The 26666-nt window shown below is 36.8% G+C and overlaps 1 protein-coding gene across 1 annotated transcript; it reads left to right on the top strand.

Annotated features, from left to right (window-relative positions):
• LOC140245210 (plexin-B-like) lies at nt 1-25843 on the top strand. The gene is made up of 14 exons (XM_072324801.1): nt 1-361; nt 728-918; nt 2715-2921; nt 10072-10218; nt 10600-10706; nt 11140-11272; nt 13025-13178; nt 13653-13752; nt 15923-16034; nt 17613-17750; nt 18771-18869; nt 23841-23995; nt 24841-24955; nt 25706-25843. The coding sequence occupies exons 1-14, from the start codon at nt 1-3 to the stop codon at nt 25841-25843; spliced, it is 2157 nt and encodes a 718-aa protein (XP_072180902.1).
• The last annotated feature ends 823 nt before the right edge of the window (nt 25844-26666 follow it).

Here is a 26666-nt window from a genome sequence, read left to right as displayed (position 1 = left end):
ATGGCTTGGTGTCGTCCTAAGTCGCAGTCATTGCCAATTTCCCTGTTTCACGCACTCTGCCTCTTCATCCTGATTCAATCTTCACACTCTGCACCTGTCTTCTCCTACCTGGTGTCATCCTTCTCCAGTCCCAATCCCAGGCTGCCTTTCAGACTCATGGCTGTAGATAACACTACTGGTGATGTCTACATTGGAGCTGAGAAGGAGATTTATCATCTAGGATCAGATTTTATCTTGAAGGAAACCGTTGAGGTCGGGTCATGCAATATACAGGGATCTCAGGATGAAAGTGGACAGGACAAGAACAGACTGCTTGTCATTGCACCTGCACCTGCAGAGAGACTCATTACATGTGGAGGATGTGAGGGATATTGTGAGACCAGGAAGCTTTCTAATATCACTGATGCAGAAACATACTATAATCTTGGAACTGAGCAAGTAGTGAAGAGAGAGGATGTGCCCTCAGTTGGAGTGGTAGCTATAAGTGACTTTCCTCAGAGGTCTCAGTATCTCTTTACAGGTGTAAGTATCACTGGGACAGATTCAAACCCTGTTTCAAAGTTTAGCATAACTTCATTCGTATCCGGACAAAGAATAAAACTCACAAGGCAAAGGGGGATTGTTTATTACAAGCAAGTAGTTGTTAAGTCTCAGTATATTTATTATACTATTCAACCGGACGTACCATCAAGTTCTACAACAGCTGCAATTGGTCGCGTTTGCTTAGACACAACTGATCCCAACTTTGAGTCCTACACACAAATTCAACTAGAATGCACAGACCAGACTGGATCAAACTACAACGTGATCCAAGCAGCTCACATTGGTCCTGCAGGATCCCAGCTAGCCGACTCCTTGAGCATCAGTAGTTCAGATGATATCATGTATGCTGTGTTTACCAAGGAGAACTCATCACCTGTACAGTCTGCTCTGTGTCTTTATAAGATGAGCGATATCCAGCAGGGATTTACACAAGCTGTAGTTGACTGCATCACATGTTCATCAGTGGCAAATGACTGTACAGGGAAATCAGTTGACTACTTGACAGGCAACGAATGTGGTACTGTAAGTGTTATTAACATATTATTTTGCACTACAGTATATTTACAGCATAATAGGCCTACTGCAGGACCATTCAGAAATCATGAGCGAGAAAATACATATTATACATTGCTTTAAGAAAATCTAGCTTTCATAATCCGTTTGTAAGCTGTGTAAATATTTGTTATCTTTAAATATTACGTGCATCTTTACTCTTCCAGCTGCACGCCTTCAAGAATTATATAGGAGTGATTGCTCAAGATACATTTGTACGTGTAAATAAGCTGTTAAAATGTGCACGTAACTGGACACGGCGGCACCACATTTTTTAGAAGTTGGTAAGGGGGGGGGGGGGATAGTGGGAGTTTATATTTCTGGAGCCACTTCTGGGTGGTACCTACACCTCTACCACTTTAAGGATTCTTCTGCTTTCAATCGACATCAACTAACAAGCAAAACAAGAAAAACTTAACCACATTTTTTTTTTTTCTGGTGAACGAGCCCCCCTCCCCGGTTGCGCCGGCCCTGCTAATACCCGTAATGATTCTCTCACAGGTGTGAAGATCTATAGGAACATTTTGTGCAGTTACGTACTGTATGTTGCTCTAATGTGTAAAAATGTGATATTGTATAATTCATAAAAGTTGATTTTTTGTTTTGTTTTTAAAGTAACAGACGAATTTCAGATCAGAACTGAAATTTAAATACACAGGATGAATTAAAAAAAATCAATGTACATGCATTTCTCTCAGTTGATACATCAGTGAATATGATTCGTGTTTTTCATTCCATGAATAAAACTCAGGACTATAAAAATTAAATTTTCGAATCAATGTTGGGAAAAAATTGAAGGTTCAATCTCAAGTTGTGGAAGATGATGAAGTTTGTCATAATATATTGAGCCAAAAAAACACAACTTTTTTACGCGAAATTCCATGCCTTCTTGATCAAAATTGTCTCCAAGTGTTACAAGATTTCCAAAATTGCATTTCTGTGTTCTAGTGTCTCTCTCTCTTCATGTATTTTTCTGGAAAAAATGTAAATTTTGGAGACTGACCAGAATCTCTACTTGGTCTCTATTTTCCCACTAAAATTAGTAATCTACAATACTTCTTTGCACATTAGGATACTATGTGTACTTTAAAGTAAATCTTGTCTTTCCATTACTGTTGGAATGATTTTAAATTGCTGACCCCTACAAATATATCCATGGTGGTAAGACTATGTCAAAAATGAAAACTTCATGGAAAACCAGAAATGTCCTCATGCATTTCAATGTTGTGAATTTTGCGAGAGCGAATATTAATGAAATTAAAATGCACACAGGCTCTTGTCAACACTGTGCATTGAATGTTAGGGCAATAGTTTTATTCTAAAAAAAACTTTCATGCTGCGAAAAGGCCACTGGCTCCAATCTACGAAAATCTCATGCCACAAAATTATCTTGCTTTACAGTATACAGACTGTTTACCTTATGATGAATTATGGAGGCACATTTATCTCACAAAGTGATTGAAGAGTAAATGTAAAAACTTCAGGATTATTGATGCAATATTATCATGGCGGGGGGGGGGGGGAGGAGGGAAGAGTACATGGCTTGAAAATTGGATTATACATAGTAGGTTGTTTCTTTTTGTGTGGATTCTGTCGTGTTTACCACATATGCTATACAGGCCTCAAACGAACAGCATCCAGAAAGCAAACAGTGCCGAGCTACTGCTGAGATGGGAAATTTCTACACATATGCCAATGGTGAGAACCCTGTGACTGCTTCACCAGTACTCACCTTCTCTGATGTGGAACCTATGTCTATCATCACTACTACAGAGAGAGACTTTACTTTGGCTTTCGTTGGAAGTAGTAACGGTGACTTACTGAAGGTAAGTAACAGCTGTCTGCATGTACTGTATGATTATGGGCATGTGCATTGTTACATTAGTAACGGCATGTATACAAGTGTATACATGTACATGCAATGATTATAATGACTTACAATGCATATTAAAGTGAAAACATAGTTCTGGTAAGGGTTTGAGAACCCGTCTGGCACCATTCCATATTTACTTGCAATATATCGAAAGAGTCTCCCAAGAAACGTACCTGGCTGACGCGATTTGCGGTGTTGATGAGTTGTTTCGGAGTGTTTTGAGATCCAAAGTAAAAATCAGTATACCGACTTTTATTCCAGAAGGATCCAGGTTAACTCGGTCCCCGGGACAACTCGGCCCTATTTCTGACAATTTATACCCAGTTCGTGATTCTATACTCTATTCTTGATAGGCGCACATTTATTTTGCATGAGCGCCAAAGAGGTTGTTTCAACTGCGACCAACCAGAACGAGAAGCGCTCCCGTATAATCCGGAGGGACAACTCGACCCCGCCGTCAAAACGAGGCCGAGTTGTGCCCGAGTCCGAGTTACCCATACCCCGATGGGGAAGTTCTGAGATGCGAACATGTTTGGTTAATATTTTCGTCGTTATCCAACGAATATCTTGCCATTCCACATATTTCTTAGGCATTCGTGTACATTCTGGGGCGAAATTTGACAATTTTGCAGACGTACCAGAATTATGTTTTGACTCTAATGCCGTCACAGTGCCATATAATGTAATTACAGTACCTCCGCCAAGGGAGGAGGTTATGTTTCCATTACCGTTGGTTTGTTTGTAAGTTAGCTAATTTGTTCGTTTGTCCTTGTGCAAAATAACTAAAAAAATTGTGCACCGGATTTAGATGAAATTTGCAGGGAAGTTTGAAAATGACACAAGGGACATAGGATTAAATTTTAGCAGTGATCCGCAAATTTTTGTGTGGATTTTTTGAAGGATTTCCGATATTTTGGCAGATAGGGTCAATGAACTCACTGACACCATCAAAGAGTATAGAAGCTAGCGCTACGAGGGCGTACTCTCGCGATTTCGCACGCAAACGGGTGTAGTATGGAGCCCCACATGGAGCCCATGGACGGCGGCCATTTTAGTAATAAAACAGAGAGCTTAACACATGAGCCTATGGAGCAAACCCTACCTTCCTTTCATTTTCTTCATTTTAAGGAGGCGCACTGCGTTAAAATTGTTTCAGACCTCAAAATATCACAAGAAGCATTATTTTCTGTCGATACATAGAAAAAAATTGAAGTAATGTCATTACTTTTCAATTTGTTGTCCCTCAAAGTTTGTTTTTGAGCTGACAAACGCCGTCTTTCTCATTCTCTCTCGGGCTACTTTAGCTTAAACTTTGTGGGACTGCATATTGGAAAATAAATAACATTTCTTCAATTGCATTTCATAATTAGACAGGAATGGTAATTCTGTATGACAAAACGAGGTCCTAAGCACATCTCTTACCCTGTATACCCCCTAAAAAGGGGGAAATAGAAGGGAGACAGAAATCACTACTATAACGAGACTACTATGATCACAGTACTATACGCCTTTTATCGGTCTATTAGCTAATTGCGCCCGTATTTCGCCCATGCTATCGGTCTGTTAGCTAATGGCGCCCGTATTTCACCCATGAGCGTACTACTCGAAATCGCGGAAGTAAGCCCTCATAGGGTTCACAGCTTTAAATAAAATGGAATGTCCCAGACCCCTCCACAAATTCGTACCAAAGATACCAAAATAAATGAAGAAAAAAATAATAATTATAAATCAATGATGCAGTTTGGCAAAAAACTGAATAGCTGTAGTATTGAGTATGAATATTCCTCTACAACCTGCATTTTGGCTGGAAGATGAGATCTTTTCTGATGGAATTTGAGGAGACTATATTTCATTGGGTGCATTTACATATGCAGAAAATAGGTGGTATTTTGAGTGAAAAGAACTCGTAGTATGGCTTTGCGGACCCTTGGACAGAATTTGAGCTGAAGAACCCACTTTGAAAATTTGATGGATGAAAGGGTATATCTCACTTATCCAGGTTAGTGCAGATGTAACACCTCATTTCTCCCAGCTATTTTACAGATTTTTTCTATTATCATTATTATTTTGAATTGTAACACACGTCTCTATGGGGAATTATTTGCCGTGTGAGCCCTATGGAGGTGGCACGTAATGGGAAGTATTCATCCCATACAAGCTCTGCTGGTTTATGTTGATCTATGCGTCAGATCCCTTCCTCCCTCCCACCTTCTCCTCCCACCCCCCCCCATCTACCCTCCCCCTCCTCTACCCCCTCCCCAACTCTGCTTGGCTACAGTTTGTGTTCTTATTATGTTCTTGTGGTACTATATCTTAGTACATAGCAGTCATGAGTATCACACAACTTTGAGTGACTGTGGTATTTTAATGTATATCTTTGTTTTGGCGACCATTGAAACAGCTCAAAATGCATAAAGTTAGTCTGTATGACAAAACAAAGTCTTTTAAAGTACTTTTTAGTCAATAAGGTGATGATGATACCCCCTAATCAAGGATATCTGCCTGCATCTATGTATTCATCTTATGAAGAACTGATTAACACTGCAAGATTTATTTTTGAAAAAAAAAAAAAAAAACCCAAAGGGCATGATTTTCAAAAATGTCCGTTTGAGAAGCTTTACAACCCTTCAATGTGAAATTTCTAATATGATGTAGGGGCAAATATCATCAAAAACACATTTATGATGGTAAAAAGATAATTAAGAAATAAATGACCTCTACTATAGGGGTCACACCTGTAAACAAAATATAATGTCCCAGACCCCTTCACAAATTGGTACCAAAGATACCAAAATAAATGAAGAAAACAATTAATTAAAAATCAATGATGCAGTTTAGCAAAAAACTGAGTAGCTGTAGATATTGAGTATGAATTCCTCTACAACCTGCATTTAGGTTGGAAGATGAGAGCTTTTCTGATGGAATTTGAGGGGACTATTCATTGGTTGCATGTGCAGAAAATAGGTGATATTTTGAGTGAAAAGAACTCGTAGTCTCACTGTGCGGACCCTTGGACAGAATTTGAGCCGAAGAACCCACCCTGATGGCTGAAAGGGTATATCTCACTTATCCAGGATAGTGAAAATGAAACACTTCATTTCTCCCAGCTATTTTACAGATTTTTTTTTTTTTAATTTTGAATTTTAACACATGTCTCTATGGGGAATTATTTACCCGTTTGAGCCCCTTAGCGCTAGCTTCTTTACTTTTTGGACACCAGTGTAGAGTCCGCCCTCTAGTGGTGGGGAGGAGAAAAATCTCTCTTAACCAAGGGCTTACACGGGTAAATAATTCCCCATACAGATGTGTGTTCAAATTCAAATTTCAAAAAATTCTGTAAAATAGCTGGGAGAAATGAAGTGTTTCATCTTCACTAACCTGGATAAGTGAGCTTTACCCTGTCATCCATCAAATTTTCAAGGCAGGTTCTTCGGCTCAAACTCTGTCCAAGGGTCCGCATAGCTAGACTACGAGTTCTTGTCACTCCAAAAATATCACCTATTTTCCGTGCACGCACCCAATGAAATATAGTCCCTTCAAATTCCACAAATTCCACACATTTCAAATTCCAAAAGCTTTCATCTACAAACCAAAATGCAGTTTGTAGAGGAATTCATTCTCAATATCTGCAGGTATTCAGTTTTATGCAAAACTGCATTAAAGATTTTTAATTAATTGTTTTCTTCATTTATTTTGGTATCTTTGGTACGAATTTATGGAGGGGTCTGGGACATTCCAGTTTATTTGCAGGTGTGAGCCCTATAGTGGAGGTCATATTTCTTATTTGACTTTTCAACATCATAAATGTGTTTTTGATGATAGTTGCTCCTACATCATATGGGAAATTGCACATTCAAGGGTTATAAAACTTCTCAAAGAGAAACTTTTGAAAATGATGCCCATTGGAGTTTTTTCACAAATAAATCTTGCAGTTTTGATTAGTTTTTCATAAGATGAATACATAGATGCAGATATAAGGGAGAGTCATCATTACCTTATTGCCTGCAAAGTACTGTAAAACACTTTTATTTATCAAACATATCAACTTGATGTATTTTGAGCTGTTTAGGTGGTAGCTCAAACAAAGAAATACATTAAAATGACACAATCATTCAAAGTTGTGTGATACTGATGACTAGTTTCTACCAAGATCTAGTACCATAAGAACATAATAAGAAAACAAAATTGTAGTAAAGCAGAGTTGTGGGGGGGGGGGTAGAGGGAGAGGGTTAAGGGGAGAAGAGAGGGGGGATAGGGGGAGGGGAGGGATGGATATCACAGAACAAATCGACATAAACCAGTAGAGTTTGTATGGGATGAATATTTCCCATTGACTTGTGTGCATAGCGTGCATTCTCTATAGTGGAGGTCATATTTCTTTTTTGACTTTTTAACATCATAAATGTGTTTTTGATGATATTTGCTATATACATCTTATGGGAAATTGCACATTCAAGGGTTATAAAACTTCTCAAAGAGAAACTTTTGAAAATGATGCCCTTTGGAGTTTTTTTTTTTCGCAAATAAATCTTGCAGTTTTGATTAGTTTTTCATAAGATGAATACATAAATGCAGATAGTTATCCTTGATTAAGGGGGGTGGGGTCATCGTTACCTTATTGCCTACAAAGTACTGTAAAACACTTTTATTTATCAAACATATTAACTTGAGGTATTTTGAGCTGTTTCATTGGTAGCTCAAACAAAGAAATGCATTAAAATGACACAATCATTCAAAGTTGTGTGATACTGATGACTAGTTTCTACCAAGATCTAGTACCACAAGAACATAATAAGAAAATAAAAGTATAGTAAAGCAGAGTTGTGGGGGGGGGGTGTAGAGGGGAGAGGGTTAAGGGGAGAAGGGGGGGGGGTAGGGGGAGGGGAGGGATGGATTTGACAGAATAGATCAACATAAACCAGTAGAGTTTGTATGGGATGAGTACTTCCCGTTGACTTGTGTGCATAGCGTGCATTCTCTATGGGGCTCACACGGGTAAATAATTCCCCATAGAGACGTGTGTTAAAATTCCAATTTCAAAAAAAAAAAAAAAAAATTGTAAAATAGCTGGGAAAATGAGGTGTTTCATCTTCACTAACCTGGATAAGTGAGCTATACCCTGTCATCAATCAAATTTTTGAGGCAGGTTCTTCGGCTCAAACTCTGTCCAAGGGTCCGCAAAGTCAGACTACGAGTTCATGTCACTCAAAAAAATCAACTATTTTCCGTACACGCACCCAATAGTCTCTTCAAATTCCATGAGAAAAGCTTTCATCTTCAAACCAAAATGCGGTTTGTAGAGGAATTCATACTCAATATCTGCAGGTATTCAGTTTTATGCAAAACTGCATTAAAGATTTTTAATTAATTTTTTTTTCTTCATTTATTTTGGTATCTTTGGTACGAATTTGTGAAGGGGTCTGGGACATTCCATTTTATTTACAGGTGTGAGTCCTGAAAGCCTCATAGTTCCAGTAGTGTAGAGGGAACTGTTGAATGATATATACGGCACTGATAATGTACCCAAATTTTGGAGAAAACTCTACAGATTCCGATATTGTCCTCAAAATTAACAGTTTGAGGTCGCCTTACAAGAATATCGCCACGAATCGCGCGAATCATACATCGACGCAATTAAGCACTGAATATTGATCAGTGTTTTAGTAGTAGCCATGATTAAAAAAGAAAAAAAAAATCATGGGCGTACATACTCGAGCAGGATTCGAACCCACGACCTTGATGTAGGGCAATTTGTCAATCTGTTGGGATAAAGACACCTCGACGGAAAAATTTCATGAATTTGAATAATTACGCAGTACTCGCTGCATGCTATAAGGATTTGAACTAACACTTGCTGTCGGGCGAAAGCTCGGTGGTCTAGTAGAGATGACGCCTGTCCGGTGATCAGAAGGTCGTGGGTTCGAATCCTGCTCGAGTATTTGTCAATCAGTTGCAATAAAAACACCTCGACGGAAGAATGTCATGAATCTATATGATTAGCCGATCAGATACAGAAAAAACCCCCACCAAAAATCATATGTTGGTCAATTATTTACCAAGTACACCTTCTCATTAAGGGACAAGTCCATCTTCATATACAGTACATGTGGATTGAGTGAAGGTAGTAATATCAGTAGAACACAAAAGTTAGGAAAAAGCAGACAATCCGTTCAAAAGTTATGAATTTCTAAAGTTTCTGCGCAGTCACTGCTGGATGAGAAGATTACTACAGTGTATGATGTCACATTTCCTCTACTCGTCACTGACGTATGTTAAGGGTAAAATTATTCTCCCTTGCCTTCTGAAAGAGGGAACTCAAGTGTTCTTTTATTACGTGAGAAAAGTGAAAATATGTTGAATTTTCTTCACATTTTCTTTTATTGTAGTACATATTATGTGACATCACCAGCTGTAGTAGTCTTCTCATCCAGCAGTTACTAAGCAGAAACTTCAAAAATTCGTAACTTTTAAACGGATTGTCCATTTTTCCTCAAACCCTTGCTGATGTGTTCCATTAATATTGCTGCATTTACTCAATCCACATGTCTATGAAGGTGAACTTATCCTTTAAGACTCATCATTACTTTCTTATCACAACTTCATGGCAATTTAATATCGACATGGCTCATGTGTTTATTTTCTTTCAAGACGGAAAAACTAATTGTGTGAAGATGTGTGTGCAGTTCTGTTGTGGAACAGTGCAGTGTATATGAGACATCACCTTTCATCATTTGTATGTCGTCAATGTATATCACTCGGTTAATAAGTCATGTAAGGAATATTGAGAATATGAAAATATTCTTGATTTGGTTCAGCTGCTGCTTCTGTTTGATGTATCTTCAAGCCATATAAATTCACATTGAACATGCAGTAAGTTTCCTTCTTGCAACCAATTAATGGTCATATAATTTGTAGAGTGCAGACTATGCAAAGGACAACAAAGAGGCCTATCATTTCTCTTATGGATTACATGATCGTCATGTTGGTCTGTGCTGTAAAGTGTGACTGATTAGACAAAATGATGCTAACTCAATGATGTTGAATCTATTGTCAGAACTCTGCATTGCATTTGTTGTATCATATGAATTCTTGTTATTGCATAGGTTCACATGTTGAATAGTTCATCCGCCTACCAGTACGAAAATGTTCCCCTTGGACAAGGATCTGTTCTACGAGATGTGTTTTTGGATGAAGACAAGGAGCAAATCATTCTGGCAACAGGCTCTGAGGAAGGTTCACAGGTAATGACAGTTATAATTGTATGAAAAAGGGAGAGCTCACATTTCGAGAATCATAGTACAAATACGCAATTTTACACAGAGCTAATATCGACTATCTCATACCCTTGACGTGAACTAAACATTTATTTTGTGTTGTCTCTTCCTTAGATATAGCCCGAATGCATTCAAATCGTTACATTTAGGAAGCTTTTTGTTATAATTTGTTGATCAGAAACCCAGTTTGATCTCATCAAAGTGAACATCCGCGCAGTTAACCTTTCCTCTGCAACTGCGCTAACTGTCATGTAACCTGACCGATGATGAGTGATGTAATAGGAATTTTGCCATGTATTGTGATTATTATTCAAAGGTTTGATCTTGTTACTTGTTATGAACATGCAGGTATTGAAGCTTTCCTTGGCAAACTGCAGTAATTACCAGACCTGTGATGAATGCATTGGACAAAATGGTGGTGATGATGGAGACCCTTACTGTGGATGGTGTGCTCTAGAAGCCAGGTGAAATAAACACAGCTAAATTACCTGGAGAAAAAAAAATACAGTTTTATATAAATAAGATCCTACCCTCCCTCTATTGAAAATGAAAAACACATCAAAACAAATTCAAATGTGGTAATGAGCTGTCTCAGTTACATTTTACCCATTTTGGCTCTAGGAGGATGAAAGGATTACATGATATTTTCTCCCTGCAAGATACAATCATTTTTTTTTCTTTTATGCTTTTCAGATATGATGCTCCTTTGAATGTATACGGTACGGCATATTTACTTTAATTCTAATTGTGCTTGCTGTTGAGCTGAATCTCAATTGTAGACATTTTATCGTAGTCATCTCTCTCTCTCTTTCTCTCTCATAGCCTTTTCTCACGATATGTGAAATTAAAATCGTTTTCAGGACACAATATCCTTTTATGTTATATTTTATCTGCCAGATGTACAAGGTATATGGACTGTCATCGGAGAGATGAGTCTACACGGTGGTTGTCCTATAATGCTGTGCAGTGTGTTAGCATCTCTGACATCCAGCCATCAGACAGCATTAGACATGATCTGAGTAAACAGCCTGTAAGTTCTTTGTCTGTCTGTAAACTAGACCCTGCATTTCAAAATTAACAAAAAGTCGCTAAACATAGATTTTAGTTAAGAGTATATTCTGAAAGAGCAGAACCTAAGCTTGAAAATGATATGTAACTCAATACAAATGGACTTTGCTAACCTATCTAAGTAACAGAAGGAAAGTGCACTACACTCTTAAGAAGTGTTTATTGAGAAAAAAAAAGGCTCTGAAGAAAGGTCTAGTCATAGTGCCTAATCGCAGAACAAGCAGTGCTCTGTGATGTAAGTGGGACAAAAAACAGGAAGTAAACCCTCATAACAACCACAATGAAGGGATCATTACATTAAACTGAAATTTAGCACCCTCGACGAGGACATCATATTCATGACTAGCTTTCAATGCAGTAGCACCAACGTTTCATAACTTGCTGAGTTGAAGGTATGTGTGTAAGTATTTTTTTTTTTTAAAGAATTGAAAAGGAGCTAGTCATACAAACCTAATCACGAAATTTTGCAAAAATATGTTCTCGAAACACTTTAAAAAAATCACATGCACAATTTCCCTTTTGTGTAAGAAAGGTTCTTTCAGGAAATATGCAAAAAAACAAACAAACCGAAAACAACAACAAGAAGTAAAGACTATAGTTTGAGCCAATTCCACCTATTTTCAGTCCTAACGTAAATTGGGGAGTGCAACTTTCCGTTGGTATTGTGAGGCACAGTCACCATGTGTTTATCTGTGAGTAAATATATTACAAGATTTGAATTAAGAAGGCACAAGCAAGTGACATATCAAAGACAAAACGTTGATTGCAGTTACTCAATGTACACGCAGTGCATGATATGTGTTAATATAAATTGCCATAATGTCCGCTTGATCTCATTTCATGTGGTCTAGTGCTGCGTAGAGAAAGTAGTTTTAGCTGTATTCTGTGTTAATGTTTAACAGATGATCTGGGAATTAGACCAACTGATATTAGACCGGGTGATAATATCCACTTAGAATATGACAGTCCCATATGTATCAAATTTAAGATCAATTTCTGCTTATATTGAAAAAAGATATTCAAAGTGTTTTCATACTGTCGTTTTACAATGCACAATTGAAATTCCTTTGATTCTTAAGTATGATTGTAATGAATTCATGGTAATTCTATTTGTTTTATGTGATTTCATTGAGAATGTTGAACCAAGCGTTTTATCATGGATTGTAATATAAAGTAAAATGTATGGCAAATGACCATTTATCATGACGAAATAAAATGTAAGTGTAAGTGTCTTGGGCAAACCTGTCACTCTGTGTGTATTAAACCCCAAAAGTATTTTGGTGTAAATGTGCAACTGCTGGTCAAGTTCAAGAGACGGGTAATTCCACGGTCAGTTGATTTTGCAGATCGTCAACATTCTTCTCTAGTACTTGACATACATGTAAGTCTTTTTGCTTTTATCTCCTCTGCGTGTATAACGTTACATGTTGTGCTTACGCTGGCTGTTTGTTTTTTCCTTTGCATGCTAGCTGTCATGCATGCATGTTTCGTTTTTGTCTTTGATATGCACATCTGTGTGTAATATCTTTAACACGTATTGTCATAGAACAAAGCCATAACATCTTTCCAATTATGATATGTAAGATATAAGTGATAGGCTTGGGTAATCGTATTAAGTCTTTGCAAATACAAATCATGTATTTTGATGTTGAATATTGAAAATTTACACCTCCTCTCAATTATTTTTCTTTCTTTCTTTTTTCTTTTTTTACAGTTGACCATAACAGTACAGCAGCTGCCTGCTTTAAAAGATAGATACCAATACATGTGCACATTTGATTCCTTTGAAGTGTTAGCTGCTACTTCTGGAAATACAGTCAACTGCACCACACCACCTTCAAGCTCTGTACCACCTATACCTGAAGGAGGTTTGTAAAGATTACGGTATATCATATTATGATTTTATAATTTAAACGGGGGCTCATGGCATGACGAATAGGTCCATCCTCATTGTAAAATACTGCTGTGACATTATAAACCACTTGAAGTGTAATATTCCCATTCATGTTGCAACTCTACAATATCAATTCATAAATAAACTAGAAATACATGTACTTATTTGTAGTCCACCTCCCCCACTCTTGCCTAGGCGGTTTGCTGTTCTGCAACTACTGCTATGCCGCAACAACAGCTTTTTCAGCTAGCTGCGCTTGTGTACATGTATGTCGTCTTAATGACAAATTAAAGTATTCAGCTGAAGTCATATTATATAATATCATTATCACAATCTGTAATTACATGAGAACTCACATGCAGTTAGAAAATTGCAGTGGAGTTCGTGATTTTTCTAGTAACAATTCCCTAGTTTTATTATTTATTTGCACACCTTTTCCTCTTCATAGCTGACGATGTGGTTGTTCCACTCTCAATCAAGTCGACTGAAAGTGGAGTGAACTTTGTTGAAAGAGATTTCTTCTTATTTGACTGTGCCCGCATCTTATCGTAAGTCATATCTATTGTAATCCTAGACTAGATAATACACTTTGATGATATTTCAGGGAAGTTAAAAAAGTTCGGAGTTAGATATTTGAAAATGGGAAAAAATATTTTATTGTCCGCTTCATAATAATATTCTGTATATGAATTTTTCACATATTGATAGTAATTGATATTTTCAAAAGCAATATGGCTATTGAGGATACTTGTTCAAAGCAAAAGCTTATTCATTGAAATTATCAATGACAAATAATTTTACTCGTGCAAAAACCTTTAATTTTGTACAAAATTCTGTCTCGTGTAGAGTCGTCAAGATGCCCTGCAGACTATAGAACTACACCTGTATACCTCAGCACCCATTGATTATATTTTCCTCACAGGGACTCTGTTGCACGATGTTGGGGGAATTTATTAATTTTTTGACCCGTCTCTAGTCATGCAAGGTCATCCACATATGTTTTTGAGCCATGCTGGTAGATAAATTATCAGTGTCATTTGGGCTAAGAATGTGTAAATACTATAACACTATACCAGCTGCTTGAAACATCCACCTATTTTGTTGATTGTATTTTGTTGTTTTAGGTATCTTGAATTGGATAGATTGCTATAATAGTAAGTTGTGATTTACATCAGCGATTCATGTTCAGTGATGTTTAAGGAGCGCATTGTATTTTAGGAAAGGTGCAATTACATTACATAAAAGTTAAACTATCCCAGGTGGTTTTAATTCAAGAAGAAAATCAAGTTTGCTCGATAATTTCAAGGCGGTACTCCAAAATTTATGATCACATCAAAGTGATGAAGGTTATGATCCATTACAAACTCGCTTCAGGACCCCCCCCCCCCAACTCCTTGCCGCTGAAAAAAACAAACAAACAAACTACATTGTAAAGGGTTTTTAGTTGTGTCATTAATGTCCGATGTGTTTTTGACCGCAACCGTGTATCTCTGCAGTACTGTATAGGATTTTTCTGTATATCTAATTTTTCTTTTAATAACGATTTTAGGGGAAGGCATATTAGAAGCTTTGCTTTCTAGCTTCCCCTCCATTTTCAACTTTATTTGACAAATACCATGCATCAAGGCTTCTTAATATATTGTGTTAGTATTACATTTTTATATTCAACGACCTGCATGTAGGATTATGATAGTATATGAAATTGTGTTAAACATCATAAGGCTTATGAATATTTAAGGCTCAAAACTCTATTCATAAATTCTAGTAAAAATCCTAATTTATGTGGTAAATTGGGACATTTGTATTACAAAAGAATAACTTTTTGTTAAGGACATTCTTCAGATATTTGATCAGCACTAAATCTCAATAAACAATGTAGATGCATGTCAGAAATAAAAAACAGCAAATCATGTTTTTTTTTTTTATTTCCACATATATTTTTGCCATTCATATTGTACAGGAGAATAAGAGTGGCGACCATGTTGAATTTTTGCATTTAGAAGAATAAAAATACATATTGTAAGTGGCACCCAACATATTTGCATTGCACATGCAACACTTTATAACAGTGTAGGTACGGGACTGGAAATACAGTAAATTTGTTTTATATTTCCATGCTTTTTTTTTTTTGCCATTCATAGTGTACATGACCATAGGAATGGCGGCCATTTTGAAATGAAGCTATATGAAATGAAAATTCTCCTCCAAATACGGATGGAGTAACTCTCGGAACAGAAATGCACACAGTTTGGTGGAATAATCGGTCATAGAATGCACATTATTGTAATTATTAAGGCTAACTTAACATATCTGGCGGCCATTTTGGATTTTTGCATTTTGCGGGAAATGCTCAAGGTTACGCGAGTGTCATCAATCAGATTTGGAATCGGCACCCTCAAATTGACAAGAAACCATCAAAAAACATTGTATATGTCAAAAAACAAGGTTAGGTGCCTTCTAGCCTGGACTATATGCTAGATTCTGTCTAATGTTGATATATTTCTCAATCAATGCTAATGATGTCAGTGGTATTCTTATTGCTTAACCCTGGGTACCAAACTTGATGCACTCCGTCTCAAATAATAAAGCTCCACACCAAAGAAAAAGAAAAGAGAGAGAAAGAAAAAGTGCATCCATAGTAGTCGCAAGAAATAGGAAACCCCACTTAACTTATTTCTTGTAGCTTACTCTTTACTACAATGTTTTCACACATTGTAGATGTTCATCTTGTGTGACTAGCCAGTGGCCGTGTGACTGGTGTGTGTATGAAAACAGGTGTACACACGACAGCTCATCATGTGTAGACGACACTATTGTTACTGGGATTAATGTGAGTCTACCTATCATCGCATACTATTATAAACCATGTATGTCACGTGAATATGTTTATCTTTATATCTTTAGATGCAAATTTGTATTAGGAATATTCCATGCGTGTCTATTCTTTTTATCTTCTTATTAAAAAGGAATAGGCATATTGTGCGTTAAGTGTTTACTCTACATTCATTACATTTGTGACCGTGCACCACAAAACAAACAAAAAGTCGCACCCCTTGATTTTACGTGAGGACTCAAGAAAGGTGAAATGAGTGAACCGAGTCAAATTTGAGTTTTCCATATTTTCTGAAAGAGCTATCATTCTTCTACATTATGCTTGAGTTTGGGATCATAAATTTAATGGGAAAGTGGGTGTCCAGAATTTTTTTCCACAACCCCTTTTTTGGCAGAATATATTATGACGAGGTTTTTCTAACCGGCCCCTTTGCACCCTCTTCACTTTTCACCATGCTTAATTTCAGCTTAATCTGATAATCCCTTAATTGTTGGTGCTGCAGTAGTTAACATGATGTTTTGTCCCTTTCATGGCACAGGTAGCACGGCTTAGTAAAGATTAAGCACTTGAATAGACCCTGTGCTTCACAGCCTCTTTTCTCAGTTTACATTTTCCAGAGTGTGTGCTTTCTTTCAAGTATTTATAGAGGTTAGGAGAATCCATTTGAATTGAGTTATACATCATTTTAAAGCCTAGATTCTGCTTTTTCAGAATCTGCCCTTCACTAAAAATCCATGTCTGGCGACTTTTTGTTTGTGGTGCAGGGGTCACATTTGTTCGAGAGGGCACAAATCATTGATTTTTGTTTCCATGTGCTGGAGTGTGATGTCACAACTAAAATGATAGGATTGATTATGTGAACAGTATGGTGTTATTTGATGTACACCAGTGCTAACTTTTGCCAGAGGGCCTTCCCATTATTGTCCAAGCACTGCCAGGTGGGGTCTGTCCGCTTTAAAGGGATAGTGTAGTATTGGTGGAGATGAGGATTGGGCTTTTAACTTTTTTTGCGAGATATAAAGAAACTACTTATGAAATAATAAAGCATACCATTCTATAGAAGACGAATTCAAAGTTTATTACACGAAAATTGGTTTCGGAATGACCGAGACATCCGAAATCAAAGGGAAATAAAGCGATCCCATTAAGAGGTGGGTGCCACCTTTTATTACGATTGCTCTGTTTTGGATATCTCAGCCATTTCAAAACCAATTTTCGTCAAATAAACGTTGAATCCCTCTTTGAATTACATGCCCTTCTATATTTCATAAGAGTTCTGTCATTATCTCACAGAAAAATGTTAGAAACCTGAAGTCAGTAGGGCCTACTCAACCAAAACTATACGATCTTTTTAAACTTCACATCATTGACAGCTATAGACGTGATAAAGGGACATCATGGGTAAAGCATCTTGTCTAAGGATGATAGAATGCACCAGTTAAACATTCTTAATCCAAGACATTCTAATTACAAGTTCTTGATCTTATCGATTGTACGTACCACACTGCTTTCATAAATAGCATGACTGATGAGTAAAAGTTATGATTTCGTTGCTTATATCATCACAACGAACAGATGCCAGGTCAGACAGGCAGAAGGGGGCAGGAATATTGCCCTCAGCTCCTCGGTGTGCCAGAAGAAACCCTGATACCAGTCAGTTTTGCAGCTGGTTACAACATTGTGGCATCCAATCTACCAACTGATCCAACCAAGGTAGGAAAACCATCATGGTTCAATCATCATGGTTCAAAACAAAGTTTCTTATTTGTCATAGATATACTGTAACACTATTAATGTATTGTGACAAAATTTGAAAGCAGTGTTCAGATGTAGTACAAGTATTATTCCATGACACTTTGAAGGATTTTTAATGATAAAATGTGTGCTGTAAGGTTTTCTTTCATCAACTAACACCCCGAGAATGTAAAGAAATAGTGTCTGGATCAATAAAATGGGGGAGTTCCAGGTATGACGTTCCTGTAGGTCGAGTATATGAACGCAAACAAATAGTGGGATGAAAACCATCCCCCATGGAAGATACAGAAGCCTTGCAAATGTGATATTTCATGCAATCAATTTGTGTATTGAAATTATGCAGACGGCACAACATTTGATATCAAAAAGAATGTGATGATGAACTGTCAAACTTAATTTGATGCCGATGACAAGATGTGTATTCTGACTCTTCAAAAAAATAAGTATAAAGATTTCTGATTCTCTTCTCTCTTCCATTAAGCCTATCAGTCCTTATCTTGGTTATGTAGTATAAATCGATGTGTCAGCAGTCTTCGCTACTTAGGCCTACGCAGCTAATAAAAGAAACATTTGAAATGAGAATGTACTTATAGGATATAGAAATAAGATGTTCATGATTGTGGATTGTATTAGTGTTTTCAATCTCCTTCCTTTCAAATCAAAACAGAATGTTCATTCTTGCAAGTGCTCAGTAAGTCAAGTAGCTTCTATCACATACACTTTATAAGAGAGTTGCATTTCTGAAATCAGAGAATTAGACAGATATTCGACAAGGCTCTAGTAAAGGTTACAACCAGTTAGTTGGTCAGGAAGACATTTCGTGTGCAGGAAGTTACGGCAGACTTTTAACAAGCTTGAAAAGATACAGAATCGGAGTGACGTCAGATGTATAGATATTGGAAATCAAATATTTTAGACACGGGGAATTTAGGATTGAGTTTTGCCTTGAAGATTTGTCTGGCTTTTTCTTTTAAACAGGTCACTTTGTATGAATGTGTCATGCATGTAGACGGGACTGAACAGACTGTAGAAGTGACAGACTTCAATGAGACTTTTGTCAACTGTCCTCATCGACAGGTGAGATATTGTTGACAGTGACTGCCTATATATCATATATGCTTGCACAATATTCTTTATAATGATATGACTTGGATGATGTGACCACAACTAGATGAAAGCCCATCAACATCTATTGTAATACAACAATTATGACTTGGGAGAATGAAATATCATTAACGCTGATTAAACAAAGCAGAATATGTTGTATGTCCAGGTATCGTCAACCGAATCTTTTCTCTGGTGGCCTGCTCGGGCCACGAAAATTTCTAAATCTGATTTTCGTTGTTGTTGTTGTTGTTGTTGTTGCCTAAAAGAGATATATAGTAGCCTGAAATACAAGCAGAACGTAACAATCCATTTTAAATCTTCGTTGCCTATAAACAGGCCACCAAAATATAGAGTAACTTTTTGGAAAGTTGGTGGCCAAGCATAAATTTCGAGTGGCCTGGGCCACCGGGCGGTCTCCACTAATGTGTAGCCCTGTCATATTCATAGAGCTCCACCAGGTTCGTTAACACATAGACTTAGCATACCATGTCCACACACTAATACTCTTGAAGAACCTTCATTTACAGTGCTGTTGTAGATGGACAACAACATAGGGTGCGTTCGAGCGCTGTACTAAAGCGTACCGAACCTTACTAAACCAGCACCAAAGGAGTGCTTGAACGCTCCTGAAGTGTACCGTACCGAACTCAACCGAGCCAAAAGTGGACCACTTCCCGATGTGCTTCAAAAGTGTACCAAATGCGTACCAAAAGTTCGCGCGTGAAGAATTCGCTTAACACGTACATTTGTCATTATGAAAAGAGTTAATTCTCTTTGTTCAGAACATCTGTAAGTACGGTTTAAGCACTTCCTCTGAAAACAACTCATGAGGTAGGCTTTCTCATCAGAGCGCTGGAACTCTCCAAGTCTGGCACAACTCCGTATGGTTCGCTTTGGTTCGGTTTGCTTTGGCTTGCTTTAGAGCGCACGAAACGCACCAATAGTTTCCATGTATATCATTTGTTATAGTTATACCTCACATATTGCACCTTCATCATTCAGTTATGAGTGAATGACATTCCATGTCGACATACTACACGAATATCTTGTTCTACAGGAAACCTTCATAAAAGTGGGCCGTTTTAGTTTGTTTGTTTGTTTGTTTTTTTGGAGGGGGGTCCCATTAGCACAGATGTTAATGTATATACAGAATGTACATAAATAGGGATCATTTTATAATCTAGTAGATCCAGATTTTATTACAGTGGCCTTTTGTGTGGAAGTGACATAATCATTGGTTTATTTGCTTTTATGTTGGCAATCTTTCTTGCGCTCATAGCTGCGTACAGACACAGGTACATTTGTCATGTTTGTAGTAGCTGGCTGTAGATTACACATTCAGTCCATTAATGTTTTTGACAGTTCATGTGCAGTGCAATTTCATATGGCAGTTTGTCTAAAACATATATTGTGAGTGATATATACCTAAGACCGTAGGTCTTAGGCGTAGGTGTATAGTCTCCATTTACTATCTGATTGAAAGGATGAGCAGAGCAAGTGACGCAATCATATTTTTGGCTGTACAGTAAGTAATCATTATCTCACTTATTACACAGTAGATGTAGCATGAAGTTTACTTTAATTTTGTACAAAGCTGCTGCACTGGCATTTATGAGTGTGAACTTGAACTCGATATTAGCATGCACCCTATACATTTTGTAACACACGTTGGTTGTTTAGAATATAGAAGAAGTAGACATAGAATTTGTATTTGCAAATGAATCATTTATTTGAATATGGGCTTGATTTCCACCTCACAAATTGTGATCTTGACACCTACAGTACATGTACAACAGTGAAGTTCTCCAAACCAATGTGAATGCGTCTGTCCGCTGGAATTCCCAAAACATCATTGACGACTGGACAGGATCTGAAGGTTTGCTCAAGTTTACATACATGAAGTACAGCATATTACGTTGTGCACCGTGTGCAATTCTTATTTCCATCATGAAATATTAAAGTAAAGACATTCTGTTCATATTTCTGCCTGTCTAATGAGTTTCAGTAGAGTTTGAATTTATTAAAATCAATATACCAAGTACTAAAGGGTAAATACTACGTGTACCAGTGTTCCAATTATGATAATACATTTTTATCATTAACAATATTATTGACCAAAAAAAAAAAGATAGTTTGGGTATGAATGAGAATACATGTGAATACATACACTATATTTTCTAGATGCATTAAGTGGATGATGTCTTAAAAGATGTTGAGCTCTCAAAGTTCTAATGATAATGAAGAAATAAGATGTACCTTGTAAGTGGCACAAGGTAAAAGATTACATGTAAAGGTCAATGTGTGAAGTCTGCTATACATTTCACTAATGACTCAAAAAGCACTGTATAATAGTCCACTTTGGCACAACAATATGAAATGAACTCTACTCTTCATGTCAGTGATGGAACGATGTTCACCGTCTGGGCATGCTGGGGGAAGACCAGCCCCTTTGTTTCAGCAAGCATGTCTCTTTGGGTTTTTGGTGTTTGTGCAAATGACATTTCGTGTATTGAATTCAATTAGATATTGCTAATCTTAATCTGTTTAGATCATATCAATAATTTGTATTTTTCATGGTTTGTTTATTAAAATTGCTACTTGACCATATGATCCAAACTGAGGAGAATGTGGACCCATAAATTCAGTTTATGGATAACATGTTGACTCTCGCATGTAATACAAATGTATGTTTGGGTTTGTGTACGGCATATGTGTTTAAAAAACATACAATTGTACTTGAAGTGTTTGTCTACCGAGTTGATACAAGTCTGGGAAACCTTCATGTATAATTCTGTACTACCGCAGGGCATAATGAAATCCAACTAATAAAGCAGTTCGGAAAAGCACTTTGTATTAATTCCCTTTCTTCTTTCTAGATTGAGGCACCCTTTCTGATTTCATTGGTGGAATTATTGCTTTACTATAGGCCCTACATGATCAATAGAAGCAATTGATATCACTGTTAATACTTTGATATGTTGGCTCTCAGCTTGATATAATATACATGTATTGGTGGAGAAACCACGAACACTAAAACTAAGATCAACCTTCGACACTCATCATATGAACTGGTGGAATTTTACTTCATAGAAGAAGATTGATCGTCAAATCAAGGTGTTAGATATTGGGGTTGGACATTATGGATGAATTTGAGGCAAATTGACAGTGATTTTCTGCTCTTGTGGAATTATTCCTCTCAGACGTACTAATTGACTTCCCACTGTTCTTATAAAAGTGACACTTTACAAGTGTTCAGTGAATAATGGAAGCTGCAGTCGCTGTCTATCACCTGTGTCAACGCCTACAAAGCTAGAATGTCTCTGGTGTGGTGATGACTGCAACGTCCAAGAGAGCGAAGTCTGCCAGAGGAATACTCCTCTCAATCAGAGCCTATATCTACAATGTGATGCCCCTGAAATCACTGATGTAAGTACTGATTAACAAACTGTAATTCCTGGTTCAATTTTATTTCGAATACTGTTCGTGAGATAATGTCAAAATGCCCATAATAGGGAAACCATGATATAGGTCATCATGATGTAGAAAGGTCTACTGATTTGAATGTTGGTGTGAAGCATTGTTTTGGGCATAGATGACTCTCTAAGAGTTGGAGCATTTGGCTTGAGTTTTGGCATATGTGTGGTACTGTAGTGTGTCGATGTGTTTGTCTTTTGTCATCATTGAACGAAGTGTTGCCATGGTGGCAGCATTTTTCTTTCTTATTTTGTTTTATTCTCTTTTGGTGAAAATGTTACAAATTGCTAGCGGATCTAGCTGACTCTCAATTTTGTGGGTAGTGGATTCGAAGTTTTTCGTGTGGGAAATAGTCAATATGCGTGCAAAGCAATTTTTAAAGTAAAAAGTACATAAATACATTGTTAATTTATATACATATATATATATATATATATATATATATTTAATATTCGATTTGAAATTTGGTACATGTAATTGTAGTCGGTTGGGGTAGATGTATGTTATGTGTATACATATGTTTATATATATTATAATGTGTATATGCAACTGTAAGTATATTTGTATCTCGTCATATTTTAAACCAGTTGATTTCATTTTCAATTGTAATTTATTATGTGTTGTAAGTCTTTGATGGTATATTGTATTTTGAAAGAGAATTGTATTTGTAGTTTCTGTAACAAACGTAAACAGAGAAAAACTGACCAGAAATGAATATGATTTATTATTGGAAAGTATAGCAAAGAAAATGGGATTCCAACGGGATATGTAAGGGTGTTTACGGATAGTTAATTTACGGATATTTACGGGTATTTTATGTAATAAGGCTTACTTTTTGTATCTGTTTCATGTGAATAATCATTGCATTATATTGTATTGTATTCTATTGTATTGTATTTTTGTTTGTGCACTTAAACACCAAGGACACGCAATTCATCATCTGGGTTGCTATGTATTTTCCTTTTGATGAAATAAACCAATATCTATCTATCTATCTATCTATCTATTTATCTATCTATCCATCATAACAAAGGCTGTGTAGCGTCAATGAATGTTTTAGATAATAATCTTTGTGCAGTAGTACCTCACTTTTTGATACATCATATTTCTACAAAAGTAACAGAACTATGCAGAAGTAGGCGTGTACATAGTGCATTTAATTTAGTTTGCGCAAATAAAATTTCTTTTTTGAATACTCAATTCAAGGTTTGCAACTCCTTGAGCAAATACTTTAAGTATATGAATTTACAATGTGTGCATTATGAATAATAAAAAAGAAGGTTAGAGTTTTTTGGGTTCTGTAGATTCGAAAGCTGACAAACATTGGATATATTATGACAAATTGCAAAAACATTAAGCTGTAGCAAATTTCAATAGAAAACTCATGTTCCCTTTTCACTTTTGTTAGTGATATAAAGCACATGACGATAATCATAAGTGTTTTATCTGTATGAAATTCTCTGACAGTTTTACCCCGCAATTGGACCAGTAGCAGGAGGAACGAGAGTAGAAGTTTTTGGAACTGACCTTGGAGTGAACTTTGAGGGTATCTCCAGTATCACAGTGGCAGGGATTCAATGTGATCTAAATGGCATGGAAGAGTTCTATGAGCCTGCGCAAAGGTGTGTACTTAAGAAGCACAACTATAAGCCAACCAAAAATATGTTGGGGTAACGATTAAAAAAAAAAATGAATGCAGAACAATCTTGTTACCAGCTACTCTAGCAAAGTCAGATATTATTCCCATTAATTTTGATACAGCTGTAACCTTGTGAAACTCCCTCTAAACATAGTTGGAAGACGGTATAGTTATAGGAATCAGCGTGTTGTCGGTAGGATGGACGGTTGATATGTTGTGAATGTGGCAAATCAGTCTACTACTACACAGAATCCCAAAGAATGGCTTATCATGGACACTGTGTTATCCTTGCCATAGCTCTCTCTGTCTCTTTGGCTTCCGATACAGCAAAAGAGAAAAGACAATCCATAAAGTGCTTGTCAAAGATAGTTTTCATTATTTGTTTGTGTAAAATTGGAGTCTTCTAACGTTAAAAACACCTGTGTTACATTATACCATTCTGTTGTTGTTGTTTTTTTTTTTTGTAAGCATTTTTGATATCCCACTCAATTAATCTTGCCTGGGCACCTCGTTTAAGACAAGAAAAAAAAAAATGACTTGCTAAGATTAGCCAAGGCACCTTACTTTTTAGGAAGAAGGTTAGAAAGCAGGTTAACCTTACATTTGTGCAAATCGTTCAAAATACATCACTGTACATGATGTACATTAGCATTAAAGGCATTTAAATAACTGCATTATAGGACCCATTATCCTCAAAGTACATTTTAACAAGTCATTTCTGTCTTTTTTATGTTTTTTATGTTCAATTTGTATGTCCACGAAGTACATTCTGCATGTAATAATTTAATAAATAAACAATATTGATGGTTTTTGCCTTTTTCTTTTTAGTGTCAGCTGTTTGACGGGAAGAGCAGGTCAGATACTCGAGGGACAGATCGACCTCACACTCACTCTGGATGGTCAAATGAGAGAGGCAAGCAGTGAAGAGGAGTTTGCGTACAGGGTAAGTGTTTTTTTTTTTTTCTAATATTCATTTATTACAAGGCTTCATTTTAGTACTCCTTCAAGAACCGCCATGAGTGCATAATACAGGTGTATATTCTTTCGGCTCATTCTCAGCTCATCCAGAGGAGAAAGATGTAGCACACCTAATTCTAAGACAAAAAGAGCCAAAGTGTGGAAGCCATTTTTGCTGATTGGGCATGAGACTCTTCTACTCTTCTTATTGCTATAAAGATAATTATTTAAAGTTGATTTTGTGATAACGACTGCACCTAGCTTTCATTATTTCCATTCCTTTCATTTCCTGAAATTATATCATCAGAAATAATAATGAAGAGATATTTCTCACTAATCAACACTAATTTGGCTTTAACATGAATCACATGATCCATCACAACAAAAGGCATATGAAAGGGGAGCTCCACTTTCAAGCTCAAACTAAAATGGGACTTAAACATGTGGCAACACCTATTTCTGTGTGTGTGTTAGTGTGCGTGTGTGTGTGTGTGTGTGTGTTTGTGTGTATGTATATACTTCTTACATTTGCTCCTGAGGGGTATCTGTTTAGATTAGTACAGTAAACCTGAGATACAACCAGCCTCAAGGATGTTCACACACTAACAGGTGCCTTCAAACAGTATGACTACAGAAATAAATGCCCAGTCTTGAAATGGACTTTTCAAGGACTGATCAGACACGTACATTGTTTAAGTATCCTTGTTAACCCATGGTTCCTGTGTGTTCTACCAAGGATCCCATGATAAGTGGATTCACTCCGACGGAGGGACCATTGGCAGGTGGAACCAGAGTCACGATTTCTGGAGATTTCCTCACTTCCGGAAGGAATGTAATAGCCCGATTCGGAGATGCAGAATGTATTGATATGTGAGTTAACATTGGAAAGCCGCATGTGACCAGGTTTTTGCAATAAATCTTTCTCTTTGAGACAACTAGCAAGTAGATGAGGAACGTGTCTTATTTGCTTATTCTACCTTGGCATATTCATTGCTCTTGAAATCAAATATGACTATGTTAATAAGCTCTGTAAAGGATGCACTGCTTTAATTTCTAATAAGTACTATTATATATAAAAACAAATTGCTGAATGCAGTAGTGACCAAATGTATTATTTTGTATGAGTTATCATAAAAGAATGAGAGACGTGTAAATAGGTGAAATTATTACTTGTTTTATTATCAACAATAAGGGAAATTGATGTTATCAGCCCTTTCATTTTTTGTGCACTTTCATTGCCAAATCTGGCAAAGTTTCTGCATCCTGTCTGTTTACGTGTATGTGAAGAGAATTACAAATTTACAGCCTCCTCATGTCAGAAATTCTTGAGTGTACACAAATACTCTCATCATTGATTTCACGGAGGAGAATTTGTTTGTTTGTGTGTGCGTGTGCGTTTGAGAAAGAAATAGATGTGAGGCATAGAGTAACATGTTCTGACTTCATTATCAAGCTGTCATGAGCAAAACAAAACAAAAAAGAAAAGAAAATAATAACCGGAACAAACAAAGATCTGTCTATTGCACACATACACAAAAATCAACTTCATTCATAACTGTTTTATCAAAGAGATGGAATGACGACAATGGAGGTGAAATAATGAGGTTAGGCATTGGGTATACATTTATTCCAAATTAACAGCGTCACTCTTCTGAACTGGCTTCAACTTAAGTCGGCAATGTCCTATAGCCCAGTGA

The sequence above is a fragment of the Diadema setosum genome, chromosome 2 (genome assembly GCF_964275005.1).
Source record: "Diadema setosum chromosome 2, eeDiaSeto1, whole genome shotgun sequence".
NCBI classification, from domain to species: domain Eukaryota; kingdom Metazoa; phylum Echinodermata; class Echinoidea; order Diadematoida; family Diadematidae; genus Diadema; species Diadema setosum.
Note: the sequence above shows the minus strand (reverse complement) of the source record. Positions and strands in the feature narration are given on the sequence as shown.